This window comes from Rhipicephalus sanguineus, chromosome 3, assembly GCF_013339695.2.
Source record: "Rhipicephalus sanguineus isolate Rsan-2018 chromosome 3, BIME_Rsan_1.4, whole genome shotgun sequence".
Classification (NCBI taxonomy): domain Eukaryota; kingdom Metazoa; phylum Arthropoda; class Arachnida; order Ixodida; family Ixodidae; genus Rhipicephalus; species Rhipicephalus sanguineus.
Window position 1 is genome coordinate 81,329,630 of NC_051178.1, and position 15,861 is coordinate 81,345,490.

General features: G+C 43.8%; 1 protein-coding gene across 1 annotated transcript in view; it reads left to right on the top strand.

Annotated features, from left to right (window-relative positions):
* LOC119386793 (prodigiosin synthesizing transferase PigC) overlaps positions 1–15,861 on the top strand; it is a 283,713-nt gene that overhangs the window by 157,177 nt on the left and 110,675 nt on the right. Inside the window, exons 3-4 of the mRNA XM_049413244.1 lie at positions 10,532–10,643; positions 12,192–12,442. Coding sequence (XP_049269201.1) covers positions 10,532–10,643; positions 12,192–12,442 — 363 coding nt within the window. The remainder of the gene's footprint in view (positions 1–10,531; positions 10,644–12,191; positions 12,443–15,861) is intronic.

Sequence of the window (15,861 nt, forward strand, 5' to 3'; positions counted from 1 at the left end):
TCACACCCGGTTGCACTCCAATCGGTCCTACTAAGTACACTATGGCAATCGGCAGAGGTCATCGTTCATCACGTCCGGCTCTGTCTCGGTATCGCGTACTGTATACACACTCTAGTGTGACGCAGTAGCTCTAATCTAAAGAACAGAGTACCTAGGGATAAAGGCACAAGGGCTAGAACAATAGAAACCGAGATTCATCGCACTACATCGTATTGGACGTTTGTTAAAAGCAATGACGCCGGTTATCAATTTTATCAGTCGCATGCGGCCAAAACACTTTACTATAGAAGTTGCCCAACCGTTGTCCATTTTGGTGACGTTAAGTAGCCTTTATTGTACGTGAGGGTGAGAGTATCATGGACGCGCGCTCACGCGAGATAAAGAGGGCTCGATTGTTTGCGCACATAACAATGCAACCGCCGCATACGCACTTACCGTGGTTTGTATAAATCGCAGGCATGAAATAATACTTCCAAAAAATAAATATTTTCGAGCTGGAATAAATCCATTCCCTATTGCTGCGTATCATAGACTGGTTGAGTGCAAAGTGCCAGCAAAAAACATCGTTGATCCCTCTGTCATAGGAATCGGTATAACACGAAAGTAAAACGTGTCTTCACAGACGTAGTTGGGCGTTTGTTGTGGATTGTTTCGCCCCGAGGGCTAAGCAATGAATGCTGTAGCAATAAGTTGTAATGTCACGTGAAGAACGGCAAGCAGCTCGAAACTTGCAACGCGCTGCTCAAGCAGAAACGACGCACGGAACGAATATACACAGGATGAGCGCGAACAACTGTCACAGCTCGACAGTTCAACCGCTCTGGTCAAATACAAAGGAGGACGCACGAAACGAACGCACTAGTATACACAAGATGAGCGCGAACTGTCACAGTTGTAACTTATTTATTGGTGAGAAACGCGCTCCTTTCGCAAAAGCGGCCGCTGCAGTGAGCGAAGCGACCTTCGTGCTCTTTGTAACTTCAGCGCAAACTTGCGGTGACCGCGCAAGACGTACAAGATAAGCGCGCGCATGAGCGACCACGCCCTGTAGAGACGCACCGTCATATCAACGCGTGAGACGACGCGCGCCGTTCCGCCGTTCGAGCACTTCGCGTCATCCTGCTAGTGATAAAGAAAACACGCTGATGTACCCCGATATCCGAGTACGGACATCGGCAAATGGTGTATATAAATAACACACCGTTAGTACGACGAACAACATGCTGTCCGTGGCGGAGTCGTTTCGCGCTGCGCGCTGGGGATCGATGGGTCGTAAGTTCGACTCCCGGTGACGGAACTGTTTCTTCTAGTTTTTTTCTTTGCCATATGTTAGTCTTTATATTTTAGAACGTCATATCCGTGACGGAAATGCGTCAGTGGAGCCGTGGTGGACCCCGGCATAAAACACTTTCGTTTTAAAAGTTGACAGTTTTTCAAGCACGTCTACGTTACGCAAATGCAGCGTATTTTTATTCCTAAAGAAAGACACGATGACACCGGTACTAGCGTAACGCTTATTCTTTACAGTTCTGCATTACAGCTTTACAACGATGCACTCTGGCGACTACCCCCAATATATTGTTGCTATCGCATAAGAAATTTGCTTTGCGCTCCATCTTGCCTATACGAGCTTTGCATGCAGCTAAAATTGAGAGTTGCTTCAGCCAAGAAAAACGAAGAAGGAATAGAGAAGCCCCTTTCTTGTCCGCATGGGAGTGCTCACAACCAAGCGCTTCCTCATTGGAAGTGCAAAATTAATTCCAATTAACGCTGATGAAGATCAGTTCGTTATTTAAACGTTCCGTATGGTCGTTTCAATAATTCCATATGTCACCGCTAGAATATAACCGAAACATATGGAAAATATGCGGGATACATATGGATTCCGTATGGAACATATGGAAGTATTGGAATGACATACTGCTTCATAGTCCGACATGTTTCAGGAATGCATCTTCGCAATAACAATTTGTAATAGATGCTGGGCAATCACACTCCCGCATTTATTGACAACGCTTACAAATACCTGCACTTAGAAAAAATCTCGGTGTGTCTTTTTATGATTACATGCATAATTGAAGCGAAACCCGTATTACAATTCATAGTTTATGATTGCCACATTTTTTTCCTAGGCGAGAATGTTTATTAAAGTTTATTTTATTCTTTATATGCTCGCTGTACTATATATACTGCGTATTTGTTCGTAGGAAGTTTCGCAATTCTAATGAGTCCTTTAGTAACATGTGTCCCTGCTACTGCGAACACTTAGTTCAATCACAGGGACGAGATATTGAAATCATTCCGCCCTTCAAGTAGGCATACATGGTCAATTCACACCTAACGTGTAGCTAGAATAATTAATAATATACATACATTTAGTTAATCTGTATCAATGTGCCTTCCTAACGCCCAAAAGGAACACGAGAGCTGGCAGAGCAGATCAGTTTAACTTACAATATGCCAAAATACTTACATTTGAACACTGCTTGAATTAAGGGGCACAAATGGATATGAACGCCGATGCTGCCGGATTCTTCGGGCCCCCAGCTCTCCCTACGCAGCGACGCTCTCTTCAATGCCCCCCGCGCGCTCCCAGCGCCGCCGCGCGACAGCTGCGGCGACATAGCAAGCTCTCCCCATAGCGTTACGGAGAAGTTTCGTGACCAGAAAAGCATTGAAGGACTCTGGTGTTATCAACAGCTTTCGTCGAAAGTAGTACAACACACACACGCACAAACAGACCGACAAAAACAAACGTATCCTTTTAAATGCGAAGCATTTCTTATGGAACCTCTCCCACTTTAAGCGCATCTATCTATCTATCTATCTATCTATCTATCTATCTATCTATCTATCTATCTATCTATCTATCTATCTATCTATCTATCTATCTATCTATCTATCTATCTATCTATCTATCTATCTATCTATCTATCTAGCCGCCTACGTCTGGGTGGTCTCGTGATCGCCTCCTTAACTTGGTATAGAACAAAATTGGCATGGGAGGGCAAGAGGGTTTGACGAATATGACTGTCTGGTCATGACATGAATAACGTCAAAATCCTGTCGCGTATGTCAGCCAACCCTTTCGTCCAGACACGTGTGGCACACACCCGTTTACCACGGGCCGCGGTGTACGGGTATGCGCCACAGGTGATTGACAGTTTACATCTGCCCAGGCACGGCGAAAACCTACATTGGTAATTTAAATGCGAGAGCGTTAAAAAAACCCGATCAGCATCGGCAGAGTTGACCCGACGATTGGAAAGAATACAAATTAGAATCCCAGCAGGAATCGAACCCAAGTATTCTGCGTGGCAACCAGGTATTCTACCACAGAGCATAGCCAGGTCTATAAAGTGGTTTGGGAAAACAGCCTATGCAGGCGTAATGTCGGTTCAACGTAAATTGTGGCTGTGGTGTTGGTTATCTAATTTCACAAGAAAACAATAAACACTGCATATGTACTCCTACGATACAGGCGTCATATCAGATTAACGTCTGTGGTTCCAGCGTTGGTTCTGCTTTTATAGCAGTCTAATAAACATTGCATATGTATTCCTCTGATTCAGCACGCTATATTGAACCATTGCTCGAGCCGGAGGAATACATTAACGAAAGTTACTTATGATATTTACATGATTGCTCCATAATGTGCACTTAGTTTCGATTAGAATGGCGTGTGTACTCTAACGTCAGGGCTCATGTTATGGCGTACTAAAGTCACCCTCTCAACTCCAGTGTTGTCGACGTGCCTCGACAATATGGACACAGCTACTGCACTTACAAAAACACGTCCATCCACCTCGTAACGCTTAGCTCAAAGCCATAAAATACAGCATGGAAGTACTCCCTGACTGCTTCGCATGAAACCGATTCCCATAACGCGTGCGATCTGCCCAATTTTTTCGTATGCTTGCTCTGCTGGAGCCGTTTAACTGATTTTCCTTCGTACTCCTAATGTTTCACACTCACTTAATTCGGGCCGGCAGCAAATCTCTTTTTATTTATTCTATTTACGGAGAAGTTCGTGACTGCGTGTGGCGCCGGCTATTCCTCCTCGCTAACATGGTAACTGTTTTCGTGAAAATTTCCACTGGCACGAAACTCGAGAAATTCGCGCATGTATGGACATTCACACGCTCAGTCTCACTAACGCAACTGAAACGTTCACAGAACCGTAAGGTCCAACCGTAACTTAAAAGCTCACAGGAAGGTTCACAGACACGATAGCGCTTGGAAATTGCATCCTACACGCGGCACCATAAATAAAATACTCATGTTCGCACCAACACATGCCGCAAAACAAGAAAATACGATGAAAATGCAACGATAGGTACCCGTTAATATTAGCGATGCGAGCAATAACTTTTTGCTGATTTAGCACGTTTGTGATATTTTTCATTGCTCCAAAAATTGTACTCACCCGAACAGAGCGACCTTTTGACGGCTTTCGTATGGGAACAAATATTCTTAGAGAGAACTTCACTTCAATAACACTTCCTGTTGGACGTGTTGGTGGTGAATCACACACATTTTTTTTTATCACAGGAGTCGAAAGTAAAGGAATTCTAAGAAAGAGATGAAGAACACAGTGGACAGGGCGAGCGCTGAACATCAAGTAACTTTATTTCAGAAAATACCACAGAATGTAGAACCCTTAGGCTCACGTATGCCACCGCTGCGTCTCTAATAGAGCATTAGAGACGATTCTGTGTAGTTATTCTATAGCTAGTCTTGATTTTTTTATTTGATGTTCTATTAGCGACGCAGAGGATGTACGCATGAGCTAAAAAATTGTCGTATGGGAACATCCAATTCGCTGCAGTTCGCTGCTTCAATCATATTGTATATTTATCTCGTAACGGCTTTTGTTCAATAATTGGCCCGCCCGGTGCTCTATATTTTGCAACGTATTTAGAGGGGAAAAATTGGCCGCGTATCGGCGTGCTTCGCTGCAAATGTCGTCGAAAGACGATAGTCGTCTGCCGGCCGTATTACATGAGTACTCCTCCTCTATGTTGAATCGCCGCATCTGGCTCATAGCGTCGCATTTGCAGCGCAGCCCAAAAAACACTAGCATTTTCCACGCAGCCTAAGAAACACTAGGGTCTTTAGAATTACGTATCTATGTATTTTCTAGTAAAGGAACACACCATCTAATAGTTATGTATTCATGTTGCGCCTCAGATATGCGTATCATTTGCTTTTTGATCGACAGTGTTCACAAGTATGAACGGCGCTACCAGTTCAAGATGACTGGGCGTTACGCAAGTGGTTAAACTTTGGCTGGTGGCTGAATCGGGTGACAGACAGACAAACAGAAACACAGACAGACAGACAGACAGACAGACAGACAGACAGACAGACACAGAGAGAGACGGACCAAAATTTCTGCGCTTAAGCTCCCCAAGAAAGACTATCGTCTTTAAAAGGTTTGAAATGAAGCCACATTGGACAAACCGCGAGCGATGTCACTGAGTGCAGTGAGGGATCCACGCTTACCGTAGCTGTAAAATTTGTTACGTAGTGGCGACATTTTAAGATTTTCAGAAATAAATGAAAATTGAAGGCACAATGGTGTACTTAGCGTAAATTGAAATTTTATTTGGAGTGTACTTTGGTATTTATTGGCTAAAAGGTGTTTTTATTACCGTATCAAATAATTGTATGGACATTCGATAAGAATGCGTGTTCCATACGTCACCGTCGTCATGGGACTGTTGCGTGTTCATGGCAAAGGCGCTGACCGCACGTAGAGTGCCAAAAGGTGACTACAGTAGCGAATGACGTGCTGTGCACTTGGGCTTCTACAATGTCGAAGCTAAGGTGGCTCACCGTTGCACTGCACTCTATTGGCTTGCAGGACTGCATCAGTAGTATTCTTTCGAGAGAGCTAATATTTATATGTTATTTTACTTCGGTCTTCGCCTTTAGAGCTGATCTATGTACAAGTTAGGTGACCAGTTAGCCAATGGCTGTACGCTAAGTGTATAAGCATGCCCCCGCACTTTGTTTGCGTAAACACAAAATAAATCAAGAAAGCACACATTGGCAACCGTGCTTCACTTGAAGGACGAGATTGCTATATTGTTATTGCAATATAACAATCCTCTGCAATTGCTATATTGTTATTAGTGCTGTTATTTTTCTTTTTTGGAATTTGGGCTTCGTTTGTTTTGTTGCATGAGTTTGTACTGCTGACTGTTGCCACTGCTGTCGTGTTCAAAGGTGGCTGTGGGCCCTTGTCAAGTTGCCTCTTTCGGAGAGCAGCTTTTACCTGCAGCTATCCTTCATCAAATGTATTGATGAGAAAGGCTTTTGACGTAGTCAGCCACACACTGATTATGGTTAAACTTGCGAACTTTGACGTTGACTTGTCGATTGTGAATCTCTTGCACAGCTATCTGCTCAATAGATCTTGTTATGTTGCCGTAAATGGCCAAACCTCTTCTTTGTATAAAGTGACTAGTGGGGTCCCTCAAAAGTCGGTATTAGGCCCACTCCTATTTTTAATTTACGTTAATGATGTTTCTTTTGCCATTCGTAATTCTTCTTTCCTCTTGTATGCCGATGACATCAAGATATTTAAGGAAATTCATTCAGTTAACGACTGTCGCTTGTTGCAGTCAGATTTGTGTTCTTTTTCCGAATGGTGCAACGGCAATAACCTTTCTCTAAATACCGCAAAGACAAAATTCATGTCTATCACTCGCAAAACATCTAGCGTGTCATTTCAATACTTTGTCAATTCTGTGCCGTTATGCAAGGTTTATGAAATCAGTGATCTTGGTGTTGTTGTTGACAGCGCGTTAAACTTTTCTTCTCACGTTAAGCGTGCTGCTATGCGGGGCCTTCGTTCTCTCGGATGTGTTTGTAGAATATCTCGAGAATTCAGGTCTCCCATGGCCCTTCACAAATTGTACACGGCAATATGTCTTCCGCAACTTGAGTATGCGTCCGTGATATGGAATGGCATTGCTCAATCCAGCGGTAACACCATTGAACGAGTCCAGAAAAAATTCCTCAGCATATATAACCATCGCTTTGCTAAAAATGACTCTGGATCTCGTTCAAATACTGCTGAGTCATTATCACTGCCATCACTTCACTGCCGACGAAATCGTTCTGATCTCTTATTTCTCTACAAGCTAGTCCACGGTTTCATATCCTGCCCTGTACTTCTCAATTGTGTTAATTTTCGAATTCCGCGTAAGTTAACCAGAGAGAACAGACCGTTTCATGTACCCGCCTGCTTCTTCCAACACTCTACCGTTCACAGAATACAAAGTCTTTATAATATTAATTTTCTTGATCTTGACGTTTTTCATATTCCACAATCACTGTTTTTATCCGAGCTTTGCACTGTTTTGACATAGTATGGCACAGTGTACAAAGTCTTCCCTTCTCCGTCTTTCCGCATAGTTGTATATGTGCAATCTAATTTTTTATTCTCCTTCAATATTTCTCATATTGTCTTATTTTACTCCTCCCCTTTAGTGTTCATTTCTCTTTGTCTACGTGTTTTTGCTCTTTTTATTTCTGAAGACTGTCTGTATTGTATTGTTTATTTTTATTGATTTTATTTTTGCGTGCGCCTGCACAAAGACCTCACGGTTGTTCCTGGGCACGTTAAATAAATGATTGATTGATTGATTGATTATTATTATTATTATTATTATTATTATTATTATTATTATTATTATTATTATTATTATTATTATTATTACTATTATTACTATTATTATTATTATTATTATTATTATTATTATTATTATTATTATTATTATTATAAAGGTATAGGACGCAGTTGGAAACGTTTGAGGTATACGAATTGGCTTGTCTTTGCTGAATTAACCTCGTGTTATAGGACTTAAAATGTTTATATAGAGTATAACTCATGATTAAGAGCATCGCCGCCTCGCAGAACCCTTATTTCTAGTTTTTACTCGCTCTACTTTGACTGGGCCACTACAACTTAGCGCACTGTTATTGTGAAAAATATAAAAAAAACTAACCTTAACATCGTAATACAGCTGGTTAAAACCATATTGAATCATATGATGAAGTGTAAATTTGTGTTGCTCATGTTGTGAAAATACGAAAGAAAGGAATAGAACACATTCGCTCTATTAATTCTTCTGCATACAGTACTCTGCAAGGTGAACACGCTTTTCAACGCAGCTGTTTGATCGAAGGAAACGTTGTGAAGGAAACCTACCTTAGCTACTTTGCGTGGCGCATGCTTGCAGCTCACTAAGACATCAACAGACCTCGGCAAAATTGAAAGTAGGAGAAAAGCCTAAACTGAAATGAGAATCCAGAATGTAATTTACAAGTGTCAGTGAGCTTACTGAACTTGTCTTAATGGGATCCCATTAGCATTCAGAGGCTTATGGTGTCAGGAAGATTGAAATTCACTCCTCCAAGGTATGGAACTTCCCGGCGCTCCTATTTGACGTGACACTTTCGGCTAATTATCTCAATTTCTTCTGTCGACAATTAGGAACTTTTCAGGACTGTCTAAACATTCATAAACAAAGTACCTTGCTATTGTCGGACGCATACGGCTGCTTTTTCTCTATCATTTCTCTATAATAGCTACATAATACCGAAAAGACAGAAAAAAGCAGCTAGAATGTTGAAGAATAACTAGAAATAAGCAACATTTGCGCTGCGTCGCTTGTGCAATCACATTAAGTTAATGGGAAACAAATATCTAATAGGATTGTCAGTGCCTAATTTCTAATTAGGCAGAGCAACTGCATATTGTCACGTGGTTGTGACGAAGAAGGCTGCAGCAAGACTGGGAAATAAGAGCGCTTTGTCTTGACGAACTTGTGTCCGGCAAATGAAAAGGCAACGTACAAGCGAGTCACGCTGTACACGAATAGCGGCGAGAACACTCGTCGGCCGTCGAGTAACCAGATCAGCTGTAAGGCGCGTCGGCATTTATGCATGTGGCATCAAAGAATCCAGGGTTATCGTTGGTGACCGCGTTAGTTCTAGAATAATCTCTGCTGTTCGGGTTGCGCGCTCAATCTGATCAGAACAATCAAAAACAATCAGGAATGTTCGACATTCCGGCTTGACGCACGCAAGACAGTGGTAGTAAGTACAACGGGTCGGTTACAAGAAAGCGCTCGCAGCAATATCCTAACACACATCTAAACAGCAATCAGCCCAATTGATAACAAATTAGTCACAATAAACCTTTCAGTTTTAGTTGGAGCGCCATTGGAGACAACAATATCATTCAAAGATGCAAGACACTACATTTAGATGCTTGAGCACAAAAATAAAAATACACTCATCAGGATGGAACAAACATCAAGCGAACGGTCTGAAATATGCCGTTATGGTGACGTGTCTTCGTAAATAACTCGTTATATTGTCGTGTGTGAGCTAAACACAAATTTACTCAATACAGCAGATATTTACAGCCTATATCCAAAACCTAACTTGTTCAACATACTATTTATTTATGAGTAATCAAGTTTTTTCCTCGAAGTGATGGTAGTGCTGAAACATCTGCTGCTCACACATGCGGTGTGCAGATCTCGTTCATGAGTTATACTGTAATAAACTCTACTAGAAAATGTTGCAGCTTTTTTATCACTTATATGCAGCGGCACTAAGGGTGCAGCTTGCGTCGCTAAAATAGTTCTTCATTCAAGGAAACGATCCTTTAGGTGCGGAGCAGCTTAGGCACCCAGGCCGTCGCTTGGCGTCACGCGCAAAGTACCAAAATAGGTCAAAAGAGGGGGTAGGTCAAGTCAATGCCAAAATATATCAAGAGAGGGCGCCACCGCATAACGAGTGAAGGTTTCCTTTCCCTTCCTGGACACCGACCAGGCTACGCGTTTGGAACGCCAGCGCTTGCTTGCCCGTGAACGCCAGCGTCGCCGAAGGGCTAATTCGTCTGTTCGAGACAGCGAGGCGACAGCGAAGCGCCAGCGCCGGGAGTTAGACGCTGATCTACGGAAGAGACAAACGGAGGCGAAACGACAGCGAAGGCTCAGACGCAAGCCGAGCGCCAGTAAAACAGGCGAACCCGTAGCTGAGTGACAGAGAAATACAAGCCAATGGTGAACAGAGGCGGGCGAATGCTCAGCTCTGCTCAGCAGTTTGCCGAATTTTCGTGGTGGAGAACTCGCGCGTTTTTATAAAATATTTGTTGCATGGGCAACGCTTTGTAACTGGCCCATTGTGTGTAGGCCACTGAGTATGTATGCCATTGAATTGCATATACGTATTTGATTTGTAGTATTGTTAGCAATTCTTCTTGTATAAATCCAGTTTTCTTCATCTTAAAATTTTTCTACAATTAGAAGCCAACCACTTTCTAATCAGTCACAATTTTTCAGATGATCAAACACCTTGAAAAGCCAGAAATTACGCAGCATTTGTTTGCGACTCTGACAGGGCATGCACTCACGTGCTAATTGTCTCACACAGGTCTGAGCTATCTACTGCACTACTTATTCGCCCTGGTGCGCCTTACGTATCTGCTGCACAGAAAGGGCCGAAGGTTCGTCTACTTACAGCCTGAAAAGTACAATGACCCCATCAATGGCGGGGCTCTTTGCACGCCGGTGGAGTGGTTGAAAGAATGTCCGCAGCCAAAACAGCACCTGGAAAAGGTGAGTGCAGTTTACCTATGGGTCAATCGAAAAACTAGAGTTCCTGAGTACATACCGAAGAGATTATACATGAATGAGAGAAAAAAACATTGTTATGGGCCGCAATAAAATATCAAGCTACGAAGGATATTTGAGCCCGTTACTCTAAACAAAACCTTTATAGGTAAAGAACCACTGGCTGTTATAGTACATCGAAACAGAGGACGACGCTTGTCTAATATGAGATTGTCACTGTATCGTTTGAAATGCGCAGGTTAGGAAATAGCCGAGCGAGATTTAATAATAATTAGGAGTCGTATTCTTTTTGTACCACGATGAGCACAGAGACAGTCAAATAATATGATTTATACACATTGGAGCCACAGAGCAAGATATAAGAATATCAACAATTTTAGATTACTGAGCGCGATCTTTCCTCGGAAGTCCTTATTCAGCCATTCACCTTGAAGACTTCATAGCTTGTGATTTCCCTATGAACATTTAGAAGGGGGTTCTACAATTCACACTATACGCCGTCTATATAATCAGGCTTTCACACCTGACCCCATTTCAATTGACATGTAAATTGCGCGAATTGTACACAATTGTCTCACATCGGCACATTTGTATAACATCCTGCTTTCAAGATTTACCGGGTTATATCATGCATGTGCGCGAAAAATATACAAAACCAAAAATCACTGTAACTGGCCGTCTTTCAAGGACGAGGGTGAAATTACTAGTCGAAGCAAGTACATCAGTTCCCCAGTAGCAAGTCGATTAGCCTTTTTTCATAGCCGTCGGAGAAGTCGTAGCTCTATTATATTTAAAAAGCGGTGCATAGATGGCTTCTGCAAACTGTTCATAGCAGCGCTCTTAAACTGTTTAACACTAGTACACAGCCGTATCACATAACGCAGTCAATAAGTTTGGCGATTATAACGTTAGAAATCGAGACACGCAGGTAATTCAACGTCACGGTATTTGCACATGCAATCAAAAGATGTTTCGAACTATGTGTAACTTGATTCAGGGATCTGTGAAATGAGCATGCAGATACGTTTTACCTGCAGTGTATATTTGACTGAGCTCGGAAGCTCGTTTAGAAGGATGACTGCTCTGTCCGCCGAAGTTCTTGAGAATGTGATAGCTATATAGCGCATGAAGCCAATAGAATATTCCAAAGCTCTGCCTGATTGCTTGTCTCTAATTTTGTAGAGGACAGTGGCTCAGTTCTGTTTATCGTAAATTTACCAAGGAATGCACAAAAGTTCAACCTGCCCTGACCGCTGCATTAGCCAGAAGTTTCATTAGATAAACAGCAGATAGGTACGCTCACGTAAGACACTTCATGGTCATAACCTTGTAATCTAACGATGTGTCTGTGCGGTGACAGAAGGAAGTTGTCCAGTTTTAAGCGCATAACCTGACGCGTGTTTCTCATGACATGCTCCTTCTTCTTCTTTCACATCAAGCAGCCCTTTTTCTGAGGGCCTCTGCAGTAGGCTACTCTAACGATGCCTACGGCCACGAAGCCCGAAGTACTGAAGTGCACCCATTTGCGTGCAGGGCCATGATGAGGTCCTCTTCTGGGGCGTCAACACAGAAGGTGACCGTCTCATCTTGAGTGTCACTCGCTTCCAAGATCACGTGGCCGAGCTCTGGCTTGCCCTGTACACTCGCGATGGAAAACAGTACAAGCTGCCAGCGGAGGTCACCCTTGACCGCAGTTCGGGAAGCTGCTTCTCGGCCGCCGGTCTCAAGCTCCAGTGCTTGGCTCCAAACCGCCGATGGCGAGTTGCCTTTAATGGGCTGCTCAGGTTAGTTTCTATAGTAAATAGCCTTTCTTTAGACACATCCCAGCCATTTGGACACACACACACACACACTCACGCACACGCACGCACGCCGACCGAGCTAGTAGCGGCCCCATGGCACTATCTTGAACATTTTTGCGGCTCCACTCACTCGCAAATCAACTAAAACAACAAGCGCATTGTGTACTAAGTGTGAGGTCTGCATAGCAGTAAGAACAACAATAACAAATGACCGAACTTCATCATTTGTACCCAAGGGTATTTGAGCATTGCATATGCACAAAAAAGACGCGATCTGTCGAGGAATGTGTGGCCACGCGACGAGAAAACAAGGACCTTAGGAAGAAAGGAGAGAGAAACAATAGAAAAGGCGCTAATCTAAGCATGGGACGCGGCAATAGGTAAGCATCTAAGTCTCACATGTGGGTGTAGTTGTTGCTGGGAAGGATCGCGCCAGTGTTTTCGCGTTGTAAGTGCGGCAACTATGATTACATTACTCTAACGTCTGAGCACAATATGTGGGGTCCCTGAACGCACGCTACGCTAATCTCTATATAATGCCTTCGGTAGCCAAGTGGTCAAAAGCTGTCATAGAAGGTGCACCCACGCGCAGAGTGCATTGTAGAATGCGGCAAATGCTGCTCTATACGCCGCGCCATCGGCTGAAAGAGGTTTGAAAGGCCGCCCTACGAACTTTGTTATCAACCTTTTCACATGAAACATACGAACACTTTGTACTCGAGATTACATATCTCACCCATACTTCATTCAAGAAGGGACTGCAAGTCACTTCGGCGTAGGAATGGTAAAATCGATGAACGATTAATCGATTAATCGATTAAAGGTCCACAATTAATCGATTAATCATCATCTATTTCGGTCGCTCGATTAATCGAATTAATCGATTAAAACTATTCGATTAGTCGATTACGCCTCAACCTCGCCCCTTGGCCGGAGCGCATGACTGCGAGGCCCGCTATCGGCTCTATCCTGAGACGCAGATGCCGTGCACACCGCCTCTCTTTCACTGCTTTCACTACAGCGCATATTTCTGCGCTAGCAGAACGAGCCCGGAGCTGGCAGCGGCCATACCCTATAGTGAAAGATGTGAACTCGCCCTGATTTCCGTCGCGTACGGTGTCCAACTCCAAGCATTCCCCAATGCCTCAAGCCAGGGCAGGAGGCGGCTCCACCCCATCGAGGCCGAAATGAACTTGCCCGCTTCTCTCCGTCTCACAGTCTACTGCTGCTACTGCCTTCACCTCCTCTCCCTTAAGCTTGTTGCCGTCGATCGCGCACCACGCGTACTTCTACGCAACTGCGTTGCACCAGTTGCACTGGAGGGCGATAGGATGAACCAATTGCCTTCTCAGTTCAAGACATACTATAGTAACCCTGTAGTCGATCGCCGCACCAATCCGAATCCACTTGAGACTTGGCACAGCATGCGAACTGGCCTAGATCATGTGTTTGGCGTTGCAATGGAGTATTTGCAAATTTCTGCAACGTCAATAGCATTCGAACGCCTTTTTTCGCATGCGGGATGTGTGGCGACCCAAAGGAGGTGTAGGTTGTCGCTCGGGCATCTGGGGCAACTGACAATTCTTCGCTCAGTAGAAAAATGCATGTGGTTTTGAGAAGCAACCCCATCAAACAAAAGGGGACTGTTGAGAAAGTTAGCAGCTCGGCGATTCGCCAAATATCCATAAAGAAATTTATTCTTTTCTGTAAATTTCGCACGTGCCAGCGCATCGTCTTGTTGCTTATTTTGTTCGTGTTTGTTTTTTGCCGCGCTGTTTCATCGTGTTGCCGCATGAACGCATCTCTCCTTACATTTTATAAACGAGTAGTTTTCGTCGCCTGTAGTGTCAGTCGCAACTTTCTTTATATTTTATTCAACCCTCAGATTTTACTCGTTTTTTGTGTAAGTGCGGCATTCTAATATGCGCTGCTTATTTCCTGACTGGTTCTCAGTGCCGTTCTGTTATACTCTTTAGTAAATAAAATATTGTTTATCAATGAAAGAGAGAGAGAAAATATATAACAATGCCGAGAGGGTGGTCTGAGCTAGCACGCCCCTGCCTTCTACTTTGCACCAGGGAAAACGCAACGGGGGAAAAAGAGTGATGAAGTACGGTGATGGGGAGAGGATTAGGTAATTTGTATTTACATAATAAGAGACAGGAAGAGAGCAGAGTGGGTCAGGGAACAAACGGGGGTTAAGGATATCATAGTTGAAATTAAGAAGAAGAAATGGATGTGGGCCGGCCACGTAGCACGTCGGCAGGATAACCGGTGGTCATTAAGGGTAACTGACTGAATTCCAAGAGAGGGCAAACGCGTGAGGGGAAGACAGAAAATTAGGTGGGTAGATGAGATTAAGAAGTTTGCAGGTATAACGTGGCAACAGAAAGCACAGGACCGGGTTGATTGGCGGAACATGGGAGAGGCCTTTGCCCTGCAGTGGGCGTAGACAGGCTGCTGCTGCTGATGATGATGATGAATACGACACGTTTGCTAGCGTAAAGAAGACAAGGACGCTAACCATCTTTTATTATGTTGTATACCAACTAGCCCAACTGTTCGTCTTATCGGGTATATACCATTTTCATAATTGTTCAGCTAGCTTTCCTGCGATCCCGTTAGCCCAATTAATGGCAGCTAGTCACTTCATCAAACAGAGTGTTCAAGCGTGGTTTGCTTGCGCTGGGACGCGGAAAATGTAGACTCGGCTCTCTTGACACGAACACGCATAATAGACAAACGCCAGCACGTGCAACTACGACCTCGTCTCCACTTGAAGCACGAAAGTTGCTGCCATTAGTTGAGAGAAAATGTAGCGCAGGAATGCGCACTCGCGAATAGTGAAAAGAGTCTTATAGACCCTTTATGTAATCCGCAACTATAGGCGTCGGTTTACCAAACGTCTAGCATCCAGTGCATTACTATTGAAGAAGTGACCTTGTAGCACTTAGTAATACTGTATGGTCGCATATTTAGGGAGAAATACTGCTTTCAGCTAGAGGCCCCCGTCTTCTGGTGTGACAAGAAAGAAGGACAGTCGGGAAATTTATGTTGTAATGTCTGATACACTAGGTAGCGCTCACAGTTCAGGCTGTACGCACGATTGGAAAGGTGCGAGTGGCGCCGTGTTAAAGCAACGATCGGATGAAACCTGTGGAGTATACTCGCGCAGCTGCTGTTCATTCTAGCCGGGAGGCAGAAACTCATGTCACTCTATTTCCCGCAGTTGCCTGTACCGATGGTCTGTTTGAGGCCAGTATGTTCCTGTGTAATCTCAGCATGGGTGATCTCAAGGAAAAGATTGCTTCAGTCCGCAATCATAGTATTATGTAGGGCTTCCACAATATCTAACCGACAAACCGAGAAAAGACGCCATGCTTACGAGAGCGAGCATCTTA